A 22,829-nucleotide genomic window follows, 5' to 3' on the forward strand; every position below is an offset into this window, starting at 1 on the left:
TAGTTCTTGCAACGATAGCTTTTGCTTTTCTTCTTCTCCCGATGTGCCAGTATTTAACAAGACCCTGTTCGCCCCAGAACAAGTAAGTTCTTAGGGCTTTCCTCTGAGTTATAGAGTGACAGGGATTGGCTGCAGTACACAGACGGCCAGAGATCTGGGGATTGGGGTGTTTGGCCGCACTTGTTGAAACTGGAAGATGATGTCCCCTTCACACCGTCACACAGAGGGACACAGACACATGTTCAGAAGTGGGAATGGCTGGAATCTGCTTCCTGCTGAGCTAGATGAGGAAGGCCCGAGCAGGGAGTATTGATGTAACCAACCGTTTTATTAAATAAGAAACACAGAAACAATGTAAAAGAGAAAGCCGAGAGGTCAGAGCTCAGAGCCAAAATCTCACCCTTCCGCCTGCGGTGTCCCAGCTTCCCGAATGAGCGCTCTATTTCCTGTCTGAGTGTTTCTTAGATGACTCCAGCAAGGCTTGGGTCTTAGTTTCCCTGGTAATTAGGTGTTTCCTACGGCTCTGCTCAGCCATTCTGAGCTCCGGTCACCAAGAGCCACAGGAGCATTTGGCTATTGAACGCAGCATGCCCCTCACCCGATACATGTGTGTTTCCCAGGATTTCCTTCGGTTGCTGTGGGCGCTTCACTGCGGCGGAGCTGCTGTCCTTCTCTCTGTCTGTCATGCTCGTCCTCATCTGGGTTCTTACCGGCCACTGGCTCCTGATGGACGGTGAGTAATGTGACAGTGGTCACTGTGCCTTCAGCTGGGGCCGGGACCCACGTGAGCAGTGAATTGTAAAATCACCAGGTTCCTGACCGTGCCGTGACCAGAGGTTAGCTCAGAACCAGACACATGGTGCTCCAGTGTTCTGACAGTGTGCTCCCATGGTGCAGCACCAGGTGCCTTCACCAGACCCTTGGTCCTGAAAACAGTGTCCCTGCCTAAAACACCTGTGCTCGAAACCACGCCTATTACATGTTATAATTGAAGCGCCTCTGCCGCAGTCCCGAGTCCTCTGTCCCAGAAACACGGTGCTGTAGCAGACAACGGAAAGTTTTCATGTTCTCTGCTGTCGGTTCAGCATGTTTTGCTGTACTGACTTAGCATAGCTTTGGGTTGGGGTGTGCTAGAATATTGAGTTTCACAATTGCTGTCTGAGCCAGGCATGGTGGTACGTGCTTTGTTTTTTCTAAGACAGTTTTTCTATGTAGTCCTGGCTGTTCTGGAACTCCTCCTGTAGACCAGACAGCACGTGCTTTTAACTCCAGCACTGAGGAAGGTCTCTGTGAGTTCAAGGCCAACCACCCCTTCTGGTTCTGCAGGCATCTGCACACCCATGATATAAACATTAAAAGTTAAAATACTTTAAAAAGCTGTATTCTAGCTGGGAGGTGGTGGCTGCACGCCTTTAATCCCAGCACTCAGGAGGCAGGTGGGTCTCTGAGTTAGGGGATAGTCAGGGATACATAGAAAGATCCTGTCCCCAAAAATAATTTTTTAATAGATGTAAGGTATTGACTGAAGACAAAGTGCGTTTCAGTGCTCATGGGGCCAGGATGCTGTGATCTCAAGGTGTTTCCCAGGGTGAGGCTGATTTACCGCACTCTGCTCCCCACTATTGAAAACAAAACTGCAGCCGGGGGTGGTGACGCACGCCTTTAATCCCAGCACTCTGGAGGCAGAGGCAGGCGGATCTCTGTGAGTTCGAGGCCAGCCTGGGCTACCAAGTGAGTTCCAGGAAATACGCAAAGTTACACAGAGAAACCCTGTCTCGAAAAAACCAAAATAAATAAATAAATAAAAACAAAACAAAACATGCATGCTAATGAAATGGATGTGCTTATTTACTTTTATATATGGTGAATGTTTCATTTTGCAAGATGTGTAGAATACCCTTGGTGTTTTTCAGAGTTGATCAGTATCTTCGAGTTTATTATCATCAGGGCGCCAACAATGCCATTTCACAGAAACACAGTACAAGATGGCAGAGGGTGTCCAGGGCCAAAGCAGAAACTGTTGGCGATTGTGTCCTGATCCCAAGTCAAAATTCATTTAACAATTATTTATAAAGCTCAAGTCAGCTAACATGTTACAATCCAAAAACTAATTTGATGCATATTAACACTAAGAATGATGGTGTAAAACAGTCTTCATGTCTGTGACTTAACCATTGTTCTGTGAGAGCAGAAAGAAAACTTCCTGTGCATGAAAATGCTGGGTCTGCTTGCTCAGTTGCTGGGTTTCAGGCCACAGTCATTGATACTACATAGCACATGAGCAGTCCAGTGCACGTGGTCATGACCAGTGCTTCCGTGAGGTGCTGTGGGGGTACACACTGTTGGCCTCCCAATTGTCACATTTGATTTTTTTTTTATTATTAATTTTTGACTGTTGTGTGTTTAGAAATCCTTGACTAACATTGACTAATTTTTTGCTATACGCAGTTTAAGAGACGGGCTTTAAAGGACGTTTGTGTAAATCAGGTCAGAGAAACAGGAGGAAGGTGGCCAGAGAGAAGGCTGTTGACAAATATTAAGGTTAGAATGTCGCAAATATTGATGAATTGATGGAGGAAATGCCATGGAGGGAGAAGAGTGAATCACTGGAACTGTGTGTCTAAATGAAGTAAGGGGACGTGACTCTGAATAAGTCCCCCCCCTTTTTTGAAGACAGGGAGGGTCTCTCACTATGTGGACCATGTTGGCCTTGAACTCACAGAGATCCATCTGCCTCTGCCCTCCTGAGAGCTGGGATTAAAGGTGTGCGCCACTCTGACCAGCTAAGCTGACTTCTTAACAAGGATGATATGCTCTACCTGTGGTGTTGAGAAACAGGAGTGAGGAGGGGTCTTCCAGGCCTGTAGCTAACGCTGGCCCAGTTCCTGGGGCTCCAGACAGCCCAGCTTTGTGGGGTATCATAAGAGCTGTCACCTACCTGGAATCCCAGCGGTCCAGATGGGCTGCCGCGGGGAGAACAGGTGTCTGGAAGGAGCTCAGAGCACTCCTGCAGACTGTAGGGCTGGGTGGTCAAGAGCTTGTGGGAAGAGACCTACCACCCACGTGCTGACTGATCGATCCCCATGTTTACCCCTGCTCCCAGCTCTGGCCATGGGTCTCTGTGTTGCCATGATCGCCTTCGTCCGCCTGCCGAGCCTCAAGGTCTCCTGCCTGCTTCTCTCAGGGCTTCTCATCTACGACGTCTTCTGGGTGAGTGTCTGCCTCAGCAGCAGCCCGCTCTCCTTTGAGTTTAGTTGAAGCAATGGCTGATAAATACCCAAAGACTGACGTGCCGCCGACCATCTCGGGTGAGTCCTGCTGCTCCAGGGCTGCAGCTGTTGAGCACATACAGGCACGTCTGTCCCCTTGTTGGCGGCCTCTCTAATACAGTAGGTAGTGTGGGTGGCGGGACAACAGGCTGGGAGCACTCTTGCACAGGAGCACTCCGTTCTAGTGGGAAGACGCAGCGCCCTGCAGGCCAGCGCGGGAGTGAGAATCCTCTTCCCCTCAGACGTGCGGTCAGAGCCTTGACCAGCCGTACGGGTCTGGTTCCGAGCTGTGTGGACAACAGAGCGGGCTGCTGGCTAACTCGGGTGGCCTGCAGCTTCTCTTAGAGTCGTCTCTCCGTCTGGGCAGGTGTTCTTCTCCGCCTACATCTTCAACAGCAATGTCATGGTGAAGGTGGCCACGCAGCCCGCTGACAATCCACTTGACGTTCTGTCTCGGAAACTCCACCTCGGACCCAACGTCGGCCGTGATGTTCCTCGCCTGTCTTTACCTGGGAAATTGGTCTTCCCAAGGTAAGGCTGGCCTGTGGGTCCCCATCCTGCAGTGAAGGAACATATACTGCCTTCTTGTGTGTCTTCCCCGCCATGGAAATCCATCTGTCTTCTGTAATCCCAGTAACAAAATCCCCACCGAGGCCCCCGAGAGGACAGGGTTACCTTGCTCACGATCTAAGGGGGCGCAGTCCATCCTGGCAAGGGAGGTGCCCGTGGGGGCTGCAGCTTCACCACTGGTGTGGGGAGCCTGGGGCAGGGCTTGTTCTCTCTCCAAGGAAACAGAGTCCCTCAGGATGCCACACCACTGCCCCAGAGGGCCCCTTCCTCCTCCTAGGCCTTGCTTCCTGATGGCTTCACAACCTTGGAAAACAGCCTAGCAGGCAGGACACGGGTTGTGTAGTCTTTATGCTATTCACCTCTGATTCTATTCTCACATGACCTGAGAAGATCCATGGAATTATTTCAAGATTAAGACTTACCTTATTGCCTAAAATGTGATGTGGTTGACTTTTTTTTTTTCTTTTTTGGTTTTTTGAGACCGGGTTTCTCTGTGTAGCCCTGGCTGTCCTGGAACTCACTTTGTAGACCAGGCTGGCCTTGAACTCACAGAGATCCGCCTGCCTCTGCCTCCTGAGTGCTGGGATTAAAGGCGTGCGCCACCACCGCCCGGCCAGTGGTTGACTTTTTTTCAAATTTGATAGGCTACTGAGAAGAATGTGTATTCCACAGCTGTTGGAATATTCTATAGACATCTAATTTTTTATCTAAATCAACTACATTTGTATCAGCGGTTCTCAACCTGTAGGCTGAACAACCCTTTCACAGGGTCACATGTCAGATCTTTACTTTACGGTTCATGACAGTAGTGAAATTACAGTCCTGAAGTAGCAACGACAATGTTGTTATGCTTGGGGTCAGCACAGCACGAGGAGCTGGCTAGAGTCTCCCAGGTTGTTGCAGTCAAGAGTAGTCTGTCCGGGGGGCTGGAGAGATGGCTCAGGGGTTAAGAGCACTGACTGCTCCTCCAGAGTCCTGAGTTCAGTTCCCAGCAACCACATGGTGGCTCACAACCATCTGTAATGGGATCTGGTGCCCTCTTCTGGCATAAAGATGTACATGCAGACAGAGCACTCATACATAAAATGAATAAATAAATAAAAAGAGTAGTCTGTCCAAACAGCTGTGTGCTGAGGACTGAGCCCAGCACTGTCACATCCCACCAGCAGTGACCATCCTGTGTGGAGGATGTCACCTGTCCTCACCAGAGACACAGGACTGCCATCCTTGGGGCACTTCTGACGTGGTCTGAAGCCAGACCACCTCCTCCAGCCATCCCCAGACTGTGTGACATGTGACTAGTCCTAGTTTTCAGAGTAGCTCATTCTCAGCTCAGACCCCCTCTCATCTGGCCTGGTTCTAAGCCTCTGAGATAGAAGAGTGCAGAGTGAAGCCGTCTCCGTAGCTGTCCTGGCACACAGGAGGCACTGTCATGCCACGGCCCCAGCTGCATTTGAGGCCAGGGGCACCTTTTCTCCCCAGCCACCTGGCTGATGCCGGAGAGGAGACCCAGGCTCCCCTCCCTTCCTGGGCCTTGGAACAGGGCCCGTTTCTCACTGCGCACAGCCTTTCTGTTGCTCGGCTTCTCGGCTGGCCTGGCACCATCACGTGATTTCTGATGACGTTCTTTGTCACCCTGGCCCTTCTCGTTCACAGCACCATAGAGACATTAAGCTGCCTCCTCCACCTTGACATGGGTGCTGATGTATCACACAGCAGCATGTCGCTGCGGTTTCTGCTTTTTACAGTCAGCTGAAATGAACAAAATCTGGGGTTTTTTTCTTGAGACATTTGTAAAAATATGTTCTCATGGTAACAGTCTCAGTGAAGCAGTCTTGGCAACCGGTGTGCGGTGTCAGCCTCTGTCTGATGTAGAGACACTGTGAAGGACTTCTGAGTAGATTTGCTCAGGGGACGGACGTTAAGTCACACATAGACTTTAGCCAAGAGGGCTGCCTGCAAAGTATCAGAAGTAAGCAGTTGATAACAAGGCTTGCTAGAGAGAACTTAGGTTCCTGGGGTGTAAATATTTGCTCCCCAGGACTCAGCAGCTGTAATCCCCCAGTCCCGTAACAAAACGCTCCAGCTGCGTGCAGGGTCACAGCCCCCAGGTCCCCTGCGCTCTTCCCAAGAGAAGCATGGAGTTCATGGGCAGGGTGAGCCTGGGTGGCAGCTCCTCCAGACCCGCGCTGGCGTGCTGCAGTGGTTCCCACTCTGCGGTGTCCAGCTCTCCTTTGCCTGAGGACCAGACTTGTAGTCTCCTGTGCATTTCAACTGTTCAGAGTGCAGCCTGGGCCCAAGAGCCGAAAGAGGCTTAGGGGTGACAGTGTGTGGAGTGTCCAAGCCTAAGCCGTCTCTAAATTAGTGACACCTTCTGTTCTGTCGGTGCCTCTTGGGACATTAGCCACAGTCCGCCTCCCCAAGTGTGCGGAGTGATCTGTAACATGTGGATAGCTGGTTTCAGGAGTGAATGGGTCACAGATGGTGACATTCCCGTAAGGGGTCACCCAGCACTCGCTGTCCCTGGAAGCAGTGGCGGCTCCCTTGGAGACTGCCGAGGCCAGTGCTCTGAGGTCTTTGCCGTTAGTGGCGCTGCCGCAATCCCCGCCGTCAGGAGCCCCGGGAGCGATGCTGGTTTGAGACCAGCTTTGGCCCGGGCATGGTAGCACACACCTTTAATCCCAGGATTTGGGGGAGAGGCAGGTCAGCTTGTGAGTCCAGGGCTCCAGTGAGACCTTGTCTCGAACCAAGAGACAAGTGGAGCTCCTTCGGTGTCCAGGAGCTGACCGACTCGAGACAGAAGCACAGACTTAGAGTGCGCTGCCCCTGACCTGTGGCACTGTGTTTCAGCTCCACTGGCAGCCACTTCTCCATGTTGGGCATCGGGGACATTGTGATGCCCGGCCTCCTGTTGTGCTTTGTCCTTCGCTATGACAACTACAAGAAGCAGGCCAGTGGTGACTCGTGCGGCGCCCCCGGCCCGGCTAACATCTCGGGGCGCATGCAGAAGGTCTCCTACTTCCACTGCACCCTCATCGGGTACTTCGTAGGTGAGAGGCCGGCAGGGCAGCGGCCAGTCCTCCTCCTCCCCCACTCAGTGAGACCGCAAGAGCAGGAACTGCTGCCCAGAGCCCAAGGCGTCCGGGGGGGGGGGGGGGGGGGCACGCACCAGCGGTTCCGGTGCACACACGACCACAGACAGGAAGCAGCAGCGGTCACTAGGCCAGAAATAGAAACAATGTGTGTGCGCGCTCGCGCTCTCCCTCTCCCTGTCCCCTGCAGAGTGCGTATAAAGAAGGGGGGGGGGGCCTTCACTGACCTGGCGTACACCTGAGGTCTTGTCAGTCTGAGACCTGAGGGGTCAGGCTAGTGTCCCCATTTAGCAGGTAGAGGTTGAGAGAAGGCCCAGGCTAGCTTGTGAGGCTGCCGAGTATCCTAAGTCTGTCCTCACCTCAGGAGGCCGTCCACAGAGTGGGTTGTGAGCCGGGCATGGGGGTTTGGAGGGGCTTCACTAGCCTCCGTTTCCATGACGACGATGATTCTACCTGTTAACAATGTCTTTTGGCCTAGGTCTGCTCACTGCGACGGTGGCATCGCGAATCCACCGAGCCGCCCAGCCCGCTCTCCTCTACTTGGTGCCATTTACCTTATTACCGCTCCTCACCATGGCCTACTTAAAGGTGAGCGCGTGCGGTGGCCATCCCGTAACCACAGGGAGGGCTGATGAAGTCCCTGCATCGTCACGGGTCATGATCCAGCGGTTAGCTGAAATCACCCGAGTCACCCCGCTGGGACTTGGTATTCGATTGCAGCAGGTGCCCTCGGCCACGGGCACCAGGGCAGTCCTGTCCCCTCAGCACTCAGAGACTGAGAGTTCAGGACCAGCCTGGGCCGCTTAGCACCATTTGGCAAGGACTGGAGCTCAGTAAGGCCCCAGGATCAGTGTCCATCACCCAGGTACCAAACAAAACCAGAGGCCCCATTGCCCCTGGTGGCTTTTACTATCAGCTTTGAGAGAAAGTGCTCAGAGTCCTTGCTGTTCTAGAGGGTCCAGCTTCATTTCCCAGCACTGTGTGCAGCTCAAGACCATCTGTATTATCACTCGAGTTCCAGGGGATCCAGCGCCTTCTCTAGGACTCATGGGCACTGGGAACACACGTGCTCCACATCCACACTGTAGACTCTAAATAAGTAGTTACTGTTAAGGCAGTATATGGCTCCTGTCCCCCAAGTCTCCTAATTTAGAGTATTTTTTTTTTCTTTTTAAAGATAAAGACAGGACAGGGTTTCACAATGTAGCCCAGGCTGGCCTACTCACAAGGATGCACCTGCTGACTGTGCACAACCCTAAAGTGTGTGTGTGTGTGTACACGTGTGTGTGTGTGTGTGTGTGTGTGTGTGTGTGTGTGTGTGTGTGTGTGTGTGTACACCTGTGTCCGCCCAAAGAGTGATTCCTTATTTACCAGGTTTTTAGTCTCTGGTTTTACAGATAAGAAACAGATGAGATTCATGAACATGCTTGAGAGAGAGAACTGCCCTCGGGGCTCGGGGTGGGTGTGAGGAGTCCTGGGAGATGAGCTTCTGCATACCCAAGGCCTCTGCAGTGAGGAAGGCTGGTGCTCTGTGATGGCCACAGAGCATTCTGATAGGAGAAAGGACTGGTGCCTCCTGTCTGACCCTGGCTCATCCTTGCCCCTTGTCCCCAGGGTGACTTACGAAGGATGTGGTCTGAGCCATTCCACTCCAAGTCCAGCAGCTCCCGGTTCCTGGAAGTATGATGGATCGCGAGGGAAGTGACCAGGATGTTATCATCGCCCTTCTCTCTCACCTCACGGTTTTGTTTCCTCGAAAAGCTGGCCTGCCCCTCACAGGAGCAACAGTGTGCCTGGGGTGCGTCCGCAGGGAGTGCAGGAGGCGGGAGCCTGCCTGCCTGGGAGCCGTTCTCTTCTGCACACTGCAGCGTGGACCCTTCCAGAAGCGACTGCCCTCCCGGGGTTTTATGGATTGGCACCGGACTGTTTCCTCGCGGGAGCAGCAGAGCGGACTGACTTAACAACTCCAGATGGCCAGGACTTGTTCCAGAGCATTGAACACTAAAAGGACGGGAAAAGAGCGAACGCAAGTCTGCAGTGAACCCTCCAAAACTTTGGGACCAGTTCCTATGGGGGACTCCATTTCAGAGACCTGGGACAGAAGGTCTGTCCTCCTATTCTTTTTTTCCTTTTGGATTTATTAAATATTTTCTGTGGTGTGAAGTGACTTATTCAGTCCACAGACATGACTTCTTACAACGTACACCTAAGTCTGTTGTAACGACTGTCCAGCCGTGTTGGCAGTGAGCGTGGACACGGTTTTATACATACGTACATATATATATATATACGCGCACATAGATAGCTGTGAGTAAGCAGCCACTAACCCTGCTAAGATCATGCCGTGTAGCAGACAGGGCTTGCTGTGGTTTGAGCATGCAGAGCAGTTGACTATGGCTTCCTTGCGTGGGCTGCTGTCTCCCCCACGGTCCCCTGCAGTTGTGAACTGTGGACGCGTTGAACCGATAGATTCTTGAGCTCTGGGGACCCCACTTCTTTTGATCAGTGTAGCAAATTAGGGATTAAAAAGTTTGAACTTTTTGACCCTTTTCTTTTTACAGGCTTCTCCCTCGCAGTTTTTAGTAATCGCCTCTGAACCCGTGCATGTATTATAGCCGCCAGGTGTCTGTGCTTTCCGATCATAGTAATGTACTACCTGTAAATACATTTTTCTATTTTCTATTTTTTTGTATTTTTTTTGACATTTCGTTTCATTGGTGCGCTGTATTTTCCATGCCCTCACTCCTCTAAGAAAAATCAAAAAGGAAAAAGCAACACAGTCCTGTCCCTGCTGTGGTGATTACAGTCTTGGCTCACCTGTGGTGACCTTTGTGGGCACTGGGGACAGATGTCAGTCGCCTCTCTGAAAATGGGACTAAAATCCACGAGCTGGTGAGCTGGGGCGGAAGCAGGCTGTATCATTGCTTCCGATCCCGGCCTTGTGCCGTCTGCGGCCTCCGCAGGGCCGGGCACGGTAGTGCCCAGCGTCAGCGTCAGCCTGGTGAACTGCCTGGGTTCAGCGCGGACAGCGGGCACGGATCGGAGTCTGTTCTTCCTGGAGTCGCCGCCGCCGCCAGCCTGGCCTGCCTGTGCAGGGAGTTGGTGCTGTGGACCCCGGGGCCGGCCGCTGTCCCCATCTCCCCAGCGGAGCAGGACGCCGGCCGCTGTCGTCGTCGTCATTCTGCTGAAGGGTTTGAGGGGCCGGGTTTTGTCTCTAATAAATGACTCCTTTTTCTAGCCTTTGTCCTGACTTCACTTTGGGGGTTGGTGCTGGGCTCCTCCTCTAACTTCCTCCCTCTGTGCCAGAGACTGATGGAAACCCTGTCCCCTGTCGTCACCTGCAACTCTGGCCCCATGGTGGCAATGTCACAGTGCCGAGGCTCCCACCGTCTACAGAGCCGACGGCTTAGTGCAGGGGACTCCACGCTAAGCGCCCACCCGGAGGGGCCCGGAGGGCCTGGCGGGTGGTCAGTGTTTCAGTTCCAGACCGAGGAGCGCGACCTGTCTCTTTGGCATGAGTCTGTGGGAAGAAGTCTCGAGTGCCGCTCTGACTCGGCGTCCATCTGCAAGCCTGTCTGCGGAGCCTTTGAAGCACTCCCCGGGAGCCTTGGCGGATGCCCGGAGGTCCTCCAGTTCCGGGGGGCGATCGGAGGGAAGCGGGGCCTTGGGGAGACGCAGTCCCCTGCCTGTGCCTGTTACACCCCGTCCTGCTCTTCCTGGTCACTCAGTGGAAGGTTTCGACACGTTCTCGGGTCTGTCAGGCAGGGTCTTCACCTGTCTCAGGTCTGGTCCCCAAAGAACCTGCACGCTGCCTTCACACCTGTTCTTGGGTGAACTGATAAACATCTCACCCCAAAGCGTGGCGTGCTCCGTTCAGACTGCCATGGTGTCGCCATCTTCGGAGCAAGGTGTGCCACGCAGCTCCCTGTACAGGACAGCTGGAGCTGTGGGGTCCCGGGCAGCACAGGCCTCCCTTACCCAGGTTGGCTACTGTACCCACAAGAAACAAGGGTGGTGGGGAGGGGTTTGGTCTCCTCACTAGTGTTGAAAATAGAATTGAGTCTGTACAGCTCCTTCCGGCTCACCAGGTCAGCCCGTGTGGAGACGCTGCATGGGAGGCACATTTCTTCAGAGCAAGGAAGTTAAATGTTTTATCTGCAGGTCTTCAGGGCACACCACATGCGTGCCTGATGTCCATGGAGGCCAGAAGGTTCCAGCTCCTCGGGAACTGGAGTCACAGATGGTTGTGAACTGTCTTGTGGGTGCTAGGAAGCAAATCTGAGTCCTCTCCAAACGCCCCCTTTTTAAAAAATGTCTGTGGGTGTTTTTTCCTGCATGTATGTATGTGCAGTACATGTGTGCCTGGTGGCCATGGAGGGCATCAGGTTCCCCTGGAACTGGAATTAGAAGTGTTTGCAAGCTGCCACGTGGGTGCTGAGCATCAAGCCCGGGTCCTTTGCTGTTAAACAGCCTCTTGAAGGCGTGTAGACAGGAGCGTGCATGCTCCCTCTGCAGGGCACGCCGCTCAGCCTCACCACTGTGCCCATTTCTCCGGCCCGTGGCAGTGAGGTATCTCTGGAATGGTGGGCCCTAATGTCTCAGCAGGAGAGACAAGCACCGAGCTGAAACTTGGAGACAGTATCTACAGACTAGCTGCTCCTGGGGAGTGGAAACGAAACTCAGACTTGCCCGGGTTTGCATCAGCCTACCTGAGGCCCCCCCAAGATCCTTTCTGTCCTTACAGGACATTCAATCATGTGTCAATACAGAGCACTGGGTATTCCCGCAAACCAGGTTTAGCATCCTAGTCCCTTACTTTTTGGGGGGAGGGGTGGGTTTGAGACAGGGTTTCTCTGTGTAGCCCTGGCTGCCCTGGATCTCGCTCTGTAGATAGACCAGGCTGGCCTCAGACTCAGAGATCTGCCTGAGTGCTGGGATTAAAGGCGCGCGCCACCCCCACCGCCCGGCCCCGCCTCCCTACTCTGGCAGTCAAGTCGGTAGGGGTCGCTCTCGAGCAGGGACAGCCACACGGCGGCTCCACGTCGAGCTCAATAGAAGGTCCCATGGCTTGCTCCCTAACTCTCTCGATAGCAAAACATCCCCAGCCCCGTGGGCCAGGGCTAGACCTGCCAGCTAAGAGAGGACTGAAGGACAGGCTGGTGCAGACGCCAGGGCTCCTGTGAGATGTCACACATAAATGGCCACCACGGAAAAACACCACAGCAGCCTGCGACCCATTAACCTTCAACCACAACAGGGCTGAGAAGTCAGCCGTTCCCCTGCCAAGAGGCTGTGACAGCCCTGTGTGTGGCACTTAGAGCTGGTCACACCAGTGCCAGTTGCCTGAGGTATTTGAGGCACACTAGCTGTGGTGACCTACATAAGAACATTACAAGATTGTCGGGGTGGCGCACACCTCTAATCCCAGCACTCGGGAGGCAGAGGCAGGCGGATCTCTGTGAGTTCGAGGCCAGCCTGGTCCACAGAGCGAGATCTAGGACAGCCACCAAAACTACACAGAGAAACCCTGTCTCGAAAAATCAAAAGAACATTACAAGATCAAAAGAATAACAGATTCCAGCATGGAAGCTTGGAATGGTTGTCCATGCCTTTTCCTTGTTTTTTCGAGACAGGGTTTCTCTGTGTAGCCCTGGCTGTCCTGGATCTCATTCTGTAGACCAGGCTGGCCTCGAACTCAGAGATCTTCCTACCTCTGCCTCCTGTCGTTTGGTTGTTCCTAGTCGGCCACATTCTTGTTCAGTGGACCATGTGAAGCTTGGTGCTGATTCTCCAGCAACAGAGGCACTGAGGGTCGCCATCCATGAGCCCCAGAGACGGAAGGCAGGACAGGAGGGAGGCTCTTGGACAGGGGTGGAAACAAGGCTGAGCCACAGGCTGGGGAAGTCTCCCGAGCAGTGGGCGGGGCAGGGGGCACTGTGCCCCGTAAGGAATGAGAGCAGTGGGTGTCCACAGGACAAAGAGCAGGATGGCTGCCTGCCAGCATTCCAGGCCACGAGGGCCAGGTCCCCTGCCTCGCGCTGGCACACGCCCATGTGAGAGACACCAAGGGCAGCCCAAGACCACACAGCTAGACCTGGCTTGGAACCAGGTCTCTGCCTGAGACCCTGAGGACAGAGGACAGGAGGAATGAGGCTGTCAACCTAGGGAAATGGAGTGAGTGGCGAATGACAGCCACCAGGCATCAGTACCGGCTCCCCAGGGTCCTTTGCAGTAGGTGCTATTAGTGTCATAGATCGGCCAGCCGCACCACCACGATCACTGACTTAGAAAAGACTTCCACCCACCAATACAGAGGAGGCTTTAAACACTCCCACATGGGGCCCCTCACAGCCCCAGCTCCAGGGGGATGCCACACCTAGGTCCTTGCACCTGCGGACACACACAGTTTAAAAAAAACAAATCTCTAAACTACTGTACGTATGAACAAGCATTGTTTTTCCCAACCATGAGATCGAAGCCTCACACAGACCAGGACTCCCCAGGAAGGAGGCAGCGGGACATGGGCCCAGCCAGCCAGGGTCCTAGCAGATTTGATGTCCGTGACAGGGCTCCTATGGCCAATATGAAGGAAGACAGCGGCTGCTGCTAAGACCTCAGTGAGAGCCGGTTCCTCCTCAGTCCTGCCAGGCAGAACCTTAAACACAAAACGAGAGGATGTCCCAATGGCACTGAAAAGGGTCCCAAGTCTGCCGTGGGGCAGAAGCCCCTGTCCACACAACCCTCCTGAGAATGACAAATGTCAAGTCCCAAGTGACAGAGCAGGGTGGGAAGGCGTTGGGAATCTGCCGTGTGGCTGAGGAAGGGCCCCATGAGCCTCCGTAAGGCACAGCTCGAAAACAAAGTCCCCAGCTTCGAAAACTAAAGAGCTGGAGAGGTGGCCGCGTGTTGAAGAAGACTTGCTGCTCTTAGAGAGGACCAAGTTCCCAGCACCCACAGGACCCACAACTGCCTACGACTAGGACCTCGTGTGTGTGTGTGTGTGTGTGTGTGTGTGTGTGTGTGTGTGCGTGCACGTGCGTGCGTGCGTGTGTGTGTGTGTGTGTGTGTGTGTGTGTGAGCTGATTGTGTCCCTAAGACACTCAGAGTCCAAGCAGCCCAGAAACTATTGCATGTTAGCTGCTGGCCATCACAGAGGGATTAATTTGAAGTCTTGAGTTAGACCAAGACTTTTAAAGCAGTTATTATAACTACATTCCAAGATTCACAGAATACACTCACAATAAACGGACAAGTAGGAACTGTCAGTAAAAATGTAACTATGAGGCTGGAAAGATGGCTCAGCAGTTAAGAGCACTGGATCTCTTACAGAGGACCCAGGTTTGAGTCCCAACACCCACATGACAACGCCTAACAATCCAGTCCTGGATATCTGCTGCCCTCTTCTGGCCGCGGTAGGTACTGCATGCACAGGTAGGCGCGCAGGAAAAACACAGTAAATAAATCCAAACAGGATGGCGCACGCCTTTAGTTCCAGCACTTGGGAGGCAGAGGCAGACAGAGCTCTGTGAGTCCAAGGCCAGCCTGGTCTACAGAGTGAGTTTTAAGACAGTCAGAGCTACATAGTGAGACCCTGTCTTGAAAAACCAAAACAAACTAAGAGAACCAAATCGGCCAGTCCTGGGGCCAAGCAAGGGACTGAGCTTCCAAAGCCTGCATATTAGAACATGGCTCAATGTCTATTTCATGTTCACTCAGGAGGCAGTGTGGTCTGTACAGTGAATTCTAGGCCAGCCAGGACTACACAGTGAGACCCTGTTTGAAATTGTTTTTTTAAGTTTCATTTAAAAAAAAAAAAAAAAAAAAAAAAAAAAAAAAAACTTCTCAAACCCACCAGAGCTAGGAAGGTGTAGCACCCCCATTTAGACCCCATGAAGAGGGGGACATGACACTACGTGACCACAGCCCCCACTGATTGCCACCTGACTGCCTGGTGTCTATCGAGTGAGGAGCAGGCAGAGAACTCCCAAGCGTCCCAGGGCCCACAGCTCAGCTCGGTTCCTACTGCTTGCATGGCCTGTGTGAACTGCCGAGCTCCATCTGGACCCATCCCGCACCTCTCCATGGGCCTCAGCCCAGAAGCCCGGCCACTTTGCTGAAATCTCTCCAGCTGGTTCTGCTGCTGCTACATTACCACTGCAGTGACTTAGGAAAAGGGTCAAGAAGCCCGCAAAGGCCCAGGTAGAGCAGAAGAAAATCACCTCATACTTGGGAAACTGAGGCAAGAGGATCACTGCCAGTTCAGGGCCAGCCTGGGCTACAGGGTGAGACCCTGTCTCAATAAATTTATATATACGTGTGTGTGTGTGTGTGTGTGTGTGTGTGTGTGTGTGTGTGTGTGTGTGTCTGTGTCTGTGTAGTTGGGCCTTTAATCCCAGCACTCAGGAGGGCAGAGGCAGGCAGATCTCTGAGTTCCAGGACAGCCAGGCATACACAGAGAAACCCTGTCCTTAAAAAAAAAAAGATACGACACATGCCAAGTATATAAATGGACTATACTATATATAGATATATAATATATGTGCATATCTATGTATATCCATAGATATATATGGTGATGGAGGAAGCAAGCAAGCCACACTTAAGGACTTTTTAAGTGCGGAAACTAAAATTAGAAAACCTCAAAAGCAACAGGAGGGCCGAGCAGACGGCTCAGCACTTGCCGCACAAGGCCCTGGGCTGGGCCCCAGCACCCATAGAAAAGCCAAGCATGGCACGCACCTGGAACCCCAGCGCTGGGCAGGGACAGAGACAGGAAGATCGCCGGGGCTTCCTGGCTGCCAGCCGAGCTCCAGGTTTGGTGGGAGAGCCTGTCTCAAGGGAACCATCCACAGCCACCGGAGTCCACGCAAAGCACCCAGAAAGTACGCTGGAGAAAAGACGGCCTCTTCTGCAAATGGTGCTGGGAACACTGCATGCCGATTCATTCATTCCTATTCTGTGTGTGTGTGTACCGAAATCAACTCAGAATGGAGCAAAGACATTCTGTTTTCCGAGATCCGGTCTTACTATATGACACTGGCTGGCCCAGAACTTGCTTATGTGAGCCCCGGCAGCCAAGCACGAAGACCCTGCGACTTGGGCTCTGAAGCTGGCACCTGGCTCCCAAACCCGACTCATCCACAAGGACACGGGGATCAGAACAGGCACAGGACGTATTCAAGCCAAGCCTTCCCTCACCAAGTGGGGCGCATGCGCGCCTCCTGTTGCGGCCAGGCAGCTGCAGTCCAGCCTGGCAGCCCACCCGGAGGCCCTCCAGTGGTTCAGAACTCCAGGAACAGCAGGTCCCGGGCTGCCTTTCCCCCTGGGGGTGTCTGGCTTCTGCCTGTCGCCCTGATTCTGAGGTGAGGAGCCGGGGACCCTGCCCCGTGCAGTACCTGGCTCACTGAGGGCAAAACAGCCGATTTTGTCACCACTGGTGAAGGGGGGAATCCACTGCTTCTTCTGCTCTGGGGATCCGAACTTCAGGATGGGCCCCAAGTAGAGAGACTGGCGGGGAGAGCGGAGAGTTGGAGGCTGCTAATAATAAATAATAAATAAAATTTTAAAAAGGAATGAAGTAGCGTCATCTGCAGAAAGATGGCTAGAACTGAAGGATCACCCCGTTAATGAAACTTAACATTCAGAAAGTCAAACGTCAGGCTGGGTTCACAGCTCAGTGGTAGAGACCTGCCTCGTGTCCCTCAAAAATAGAGGAGCAAGTGCATGATGGGTAAAGGTGCGTGCTGTCCAGACAGGTGACCTGCACTGTGGCATGCACATGCACACACACACACACACACACTCTTAAAGACTAAGATATGGGCGGGCGATGGTAGTGCATGCCTTTAATCCCAGCACTTGGGAGGCAGAACCAGGCAGATCTCTGAGTTCAAGGCCAGCCTGGTCTACAGAGTGAGATCCAGGACAGGCACCAAAACAACACAGGGAAACCCTGTCTCAAAACAAACAAGCAAACAAAAAAATTAAGTTATGATGGCTGTAGTGGTGCAGACCTTTAATCCCAGCACTTGGGAGGCAGAAGCAGGTGTCTGTGAGTTTGAGGCCAGCCTGGTCTACAGAGTGAGTTTCAGGACAGGCACCAAAACAACATGGAGAAACTCTGTCTCAGAAGAAAGAAAAAAAAAGAAAGAAAGAAAGAAAGAAAGAAAGAAAGAAAGAAAGGAAGGAAGGAAGGAAGGAAGGAAGGAAGGAAGGAAGGAAGGAAGGAAGGAAGGAAGGAAGGAAGGAAGAAAGAAAGGAAGAAAGAAACCTAGACAGTATAAAATAGCTTACAGTATAAAATTCACAATGACTTCTATCCAGTTTTCTAAGTCAGTGGGTATGTACAGAAACAGAAGTCCAGGACCCCAGAGGAACAAAGATGCTGGGGTGATAGAAATAGTCAAGCAGTGTGGTTAAGGAACAACTATAAATCGACTTCATATGTTAAGAAGAAAAGGAAGCCGTGAGTACGGTGAGGTTGAAAACTGTGGGCAGATGGCTCAGTGGGCAGACAGCTGAGCATCCGCGTCCAATCTGAGACCCACATGGCGGGACACGAGAAGACTCCAGAAAGTCGTCCTTTGTCTTCTGGGTGTACACAGATGCAAATACACACACACACACACACACACACACACACACACACACACACGAATACATTCATACACTCATAAATATACACACACACGTACATATACATGCACATACAGATACACACACATGCATTCATTCATGTACACACACGCTACATAAATTATAATAGTGTAGTAGTTTGAATGTAATTGGCCCCCACAATCTCATAGGGAGTGGCACTATTAGAGGTGTGGCCGTGTTGGAGGAAGTGTGTCACTGTGGGGGCGGGCTTTGAGGTTTCCTACGTTCAGGAGACCACCCAGTCAGTAGACTTCCTGTTGCCTGTGAAGGGGAGGACTCTCAGCTCCAGCGCCAGGTCTGCCTGCACACCGCCAGGTCTGCCTGCACACCGCCAGGTCTGCCTGCACACCGCCAGGTCTGCCTGCACACCGCCAGGTCTCACCATGATGGTGACGGACTGAACCTCTGAAACTGTAAGCTGCCACCTCAATGAAATGTTTTTTGTTTTTTATAAGACTTGCCGTGGTCATGGTGTCTCTTCACAGCAATGAAAACCCTAAGACAAATGTAAAACATGCCAGAGAAGACTAAGAACCATGCTGGATGCCACAGAAGTAAAGACAGAACAATAGAAATGCCCCAGGATGGAGGCAGAGGAGAATCTTAAGTTTGAAGAACACAGCCTGTCCCTGTCTCAAGAACAGACAGGCCAATGAGATGCTCATCACTTGCTGCCAAGCTTGATAACCTAAGTTCAATCCCCAGGACCCACACGGTAGAAAGCGATAACCAACTCCATAATGTACTGTGCATTTGTATGCACATACAAACATATACATATTTAAATATAAAAAAAAAGAAAAGAAATGCCCCAGGATGAGGCACACGGAAGACAGCGTGGGAGACTTAAACATGATGGCCACCCTAACATTGAAGAAACAGGCAGGAGGATCCTGAGTTGGGGCAGCCTAGACTACAGACTCCCAAAATACAACAGCTGGTTGGTTCAAAGGTCTCAACTCTCACCGTTTATACCCTCTAAAGCAGCCATGAGTCCAGGTGTAGACGATCCATCCAAGGGCCCAGCCTTCCCCCCAGGACTGTGAAGTTGACAAGTTACTGGCTCCCAAATGCATCGGCAGGCCAGGGCAGAGCAGGCCTAAGACATCCAGAGGGAAGAGAAGGGGATGAGGAAAGGAAACACGACTCCGAGTGAGTCTGGAATCCAGCTGCCGGAACCCCAGGTCCCTAGGCTGGGAACAGTCAGTCCTCCAGGCCTGGTGCTCACGACTTCACCCCCGTATCATCCATTTTCCCGAAAGCTGCACGTGCCCGCAGCTGGGGCATTTCCATCAGCCTCTTTGCGGCCCGTAGACATTTAGACAAATCCCGGCAGCCTGCACTGATTCTGCTCTCCGTTCTGCTCAGCATTCGGTGGTTGTGAAACATGGCTGGTGTGAAAAGCCTCAAGAATTCTGTGGGTCACGCACATCACGAGGATTCACACCATGCTCCAGAGCTTCCTAGAGCCCCAGGTAAGAAATAAAAAATACATCCGGGTCAGGCGGCGGCGGTGGCGCACGCCTTTAGTCCCAGCACTCAGGAGGCAGAGCCAGGCGGATCTCTGTGAGTTCGAGGCCAGTCTGGGCTACAGAGGGAGTTCCAGGACAGGCACCAAAACTACAGAGAAACCCTGTCTCAAAAAGCCCCCCCCCCCCAAAATACATCTGGATGTGGTGGTACCCGCCTTTAATCTCAGCATTTGGGAGGCAGAGGCAGGTGGATCTCTGTAAGTTTGAGGCCAGCCTCATCTACAGGGCAAATTCTAGGACAGCCAGGGCTCTACAAAGAAAATCTATCTAAAAAAAAAAAAAATAGTGGTTCATTTCCAATGTGCCTGGGGTCTGCGTTGGCCCAGTCACCAATGCAGAGAACACCAGGCCACTGGCTAATGCCTCCTAGTCCAGCTGCCTCCACCTAGACTAAAATGAAGAATTATTCACAGCTGAGCTTGCCTAATGGCCTGCAGATGTGACAGAGCCGTGTGCCTGAAAAGCTTAAACAGGATGACTAGCACATTTGTGGACGTTGTTGAGAAATGACTCTTGGGTCCATCCTCCACCTCCCAAGGGTTGAGATTACAGGCATTCTCCACCTTGAGCTGTCTTGTTTTTTTCAAGACAGGGTTTTTCTGTGTAGCCCTGGCTGTCCTGAAACTCGTTCTGTAGACCAGGCTGGCCTTGAACTCAGAGATCCGCCTGGCTCTGCCTCCCAAGTGCTGAGATTAAAAGCGTGCGCCGCCGCCGCCGCCACCACCCAGCTCACCATGAACACTTTGATGTGAGACGGAACCAGAACTCTGTGCATGCCAGGCAGATGCTCTACCAAGAATCACTCTTCAAGGACTGAGCGCTGTGACCGGCCCCGATTTCAGGTCTCCGACACATTTCGTCCCACGTTCAAGGCTTTCTTCAGCTACAGTGAGGTTGAGGCCAACCCAGGATACATGAGACCCTGTCTCCATTACCCCACCACACACACACACACACACACAACCAGCCAGAGTGATGGCTCATACCTGTGATCACAGCCCTTGGAAAATTGAAACAGGAGGAAACAATGAGTTCAAAACCAGACTGGGGGGCTGGAGAGATGGCTCAGAGGTTAAGAGCACTGGCTGTTCTTCCAGGAGTCCTGAGTTCAATTCCCAGCAACCACATGGTGGCTCACAACCATCTGTAATGAGAGCTGGCGCCCTCCTCTGACATGTAGGCATGCATGCAGGCAGAACACTGTACTAAATAAATAAATCTTGAAAAAAAAAAAAAACCAGACTGGGTTAGAGACAGACCTGGTCTCAAAACAAGGATAAACCTTGATGGTTATAACCCAAGTGGCGTTTTTAATTTTAAATTATATTTTTAATTGTGTGTGAGAGAGAAAGCGACAGAGAGAGAAATCTGTGCAGGGGAAAGGGAAGGAGAGAATATGAATCTGTGCACTTAAGGGCCACCCAGAGGCATCAGATCCCGAAGTTTCAGACAGTTCGGTTCTGGGAGCCAAGGTCAGGTCTTCTGCAAGGGCAGCATGTACACACTCTTGCTCTTTCTTTCTCTCTCTTTCTCCCTCTGAATAATTGCCTTTAATTCCAGGGAGGCAGGGGCAGTTGGATCTCTGAGTTTGGGGCCAGCCTGGTCTACATAGTGAAAACCTGTTTCAAAAACAGGTAGAAAAAAACTAAAAAGTTTCAACGTATGTAAACACTATAGATGTTCTGAGGCCACAGTACAAGCAAGGTAAATATCAGTGATAATTTTGGAAAAGCTGGCTCTCAAACGCTGCCAACGTCCTTAACAGCCACTGAATTGTGTGCTTTGAAATGGTCAAAATAGTTAAATTTATTACACTAATAAAATATATTTATTTTTATTTGTGTGTGTGCCATGTGAGTGTTGGTGCCCAAGGAGGCCAGAAGAGGGTGATGGGTCCCCTGGAGCTGGAGTTACCAGCAGTTGTGAGCTGCCGAATGTGGGTGCTGGGAACCAAACCCAGGTCCTCCGCAAGAGCAGCCGGTGTTCTCCCACGCGCCCCCCCTTCCTCCCCAAATAGTTTTAAAACACAGTACTGACAGTGTCAATCAGTAAAGCCAACAGCTGGCTCCTTGGAAAGTTGAACATAATCAATAAAGCTAACAGGCGCAACTTGGGCGATTAGGAATTAGGGTCGCTGAGCTAATCCCATGTCTGAATCAAATCCGGACAAAATCATCCGACTGATCAACACTGAGGGACGGTCCACTAAGCCACCAGCCTGAACACTTCAGAAAGGCCAGAGTCACACAAGCCAGCTGCAGGCTGATGTGCTGTCCCATGTGACCTTGACGCCAAACTCAATGCCTGGTCCTAGGCCAGCAGCCCCGCGCAACAGAGAAGACCTGCCAATCTGAACGGAGTCCCAGGCTCCTGCAAGTTGAGTTTCCCAACCCAGGGAACTGCCTTAGGACATACAACCGTCCTCAGCATGTGCACCTGCTGGAGAACATGCGTGTAAAGGACCAGGTATCTGCAGCTGACTCCGCAGCAGTTCAGGTTCAAATGCACCCAAGGGGAGAGTTCAGAACTCAAGTTCTCTCGGGGGGCAGAAAGAAGTGGATCTCTGTGAGTTCGAGGCCAGCCTGGTCTACAGTGAGTTCCAGGACAACCAGGGCTACAGAGAGAACCCTGTCTTGAAAAACCAAAAAATAAAAGAAACAGAAACTCTAAGTGAGCAAACGCCCACGTCCTTGCGAAAGCCACGCTGCCGCCACCGCCTAGGAGAGCGACAGACTATGAACTCAGGAACTCACGACAGCCCTTTGCAACACCCCGCGTTGAGCATGGCTCAAGACCAAAGTTACTTCACCGTGGAAAGGGACACTCCTGAGCTGCCCTGCACCCCGAGGCCGGGCACTAGTCCTGAGATGTAGACATCCACGTGAGCCAGCTCTTCGGCTGCAGCTGACTCATTTCACTGCTGGGCACAGCTCATCAGGGCTCTGACACCCCTTAGATGTGACCGCTGGGTCCCAGCCAGGCACAGGCTCAGTCTGGGCTCTCCCGACCACACACCCCATCCCTCCTGCACCACAGGAGTCACTGGAGCCCTCGGAACATGCGTGCCCACGGTTCCTGGCTCACAAGGTCCCTGCCTGAGGGTGACTCAGAGCGGCAGCCACTGGCCCCCAAGGTGAGAAGATGAGCTAAACTGGATCCATGGCCCACTCTACCCTCGGCAAGTCTGGCTTGCACTTGAGCCCACGGAAATAAGAGATTTCAGGGAACCTGGAGGAAGAGAGAACCCTCTGGCGCTCACCTGGAACCAGCAGGAAGGTAGAAAACGGTCACTTCTGCAAGCAGCAGGCCTCCCTCTGCCCTCAAGAGCGTCAGAAGGAGCTTCCTGAGACAGGTGTGCCTCCTTCCGAGGAAGGCAGCCCGAGTCTGCCCGACCCCCACCCTGGGAGCCCACTTGAGCAGCGGGACACTCAGACCCAAAACTCCCAGGACGAAGCTCACGTCATCACTTAAGGCCAGCAAAGGGCACAGCGGTCCACACGCAACAGCTCCTGTCCCCGTCTCCCCGGCCCCGCTGCTCTTTGGGGGACTGGGACTTAGAAGGATGCCCTCCAGTCCGAGACCCCCAACCCCCGTCTCCCTGCTGGCTGGTCGCCCACTCAGCCGGGCGAGAGACCCAGTTTTCCCACACCACACATACCGTTGGGTGAGGGCTGTGACCACAAGACCCAGTGAAGAAAGACTCGGGAGGG

At 52.6% G+C, this 22,829-nt stretch overlaps 1 protein-coding gene across 1 annotated transcript in view; it reads left to right on the top strand.

Moving 5' to 3' along the window:
• Sppl3 (signal peptide peptidase like 3) overlaps nt 1-9,613 on the top strand; it is a 106,436-nt gene extending 96,823 nt beyond the window's left edge. Inside the window, exons 5-11 of the mRNA XM_076559977.1 lie at nt 4-82; nt 621-733; nt 3,104-3,210; nt 3,637-3,800; nt 6,690-6,889; nt 7,410-7,519; nt 8,546-9,613. Of these exons, the coding sequence (XP_076416092.1) occupies nt 4-82; nt 621-733; nt 3,104-3,210; nt 3,637-3,800; nt 6,690-6,889; nt 7,410-7,519; nt 8,546-8,617 (845 nt within the window). The 3' untranslated portion in view covers nt 8,618-9,613. The remainder of the gene's footprint in view (nt 1-3; nt 83-620; nt 734-3,103; nt 3,211-3,636; nt 3,801-6,689; nt 6,890-7,409; nt 7,520-8,545) is intronic.
• Nucleotides 9,614-22,829: the final 13,216 nt, after the last annotated feature.

This window comes from Peromyscus maniculatus, chromosome 23 (genome assembly GCF_049852395.1).
Source record: "Peromyscus maniculatus bairdii isolate BWxNUB_F1_BW_parent chromosome 23, HU_Pman_BW_mat_3.1, whole genome shotgun sequence".
Classification (NCBI taxonomy): Eukaryota; Metazoa; Chordata; class Mammalia; order Rodentia; family Cricetidae; genus Peromyscus; species Peromyscus maniculatus.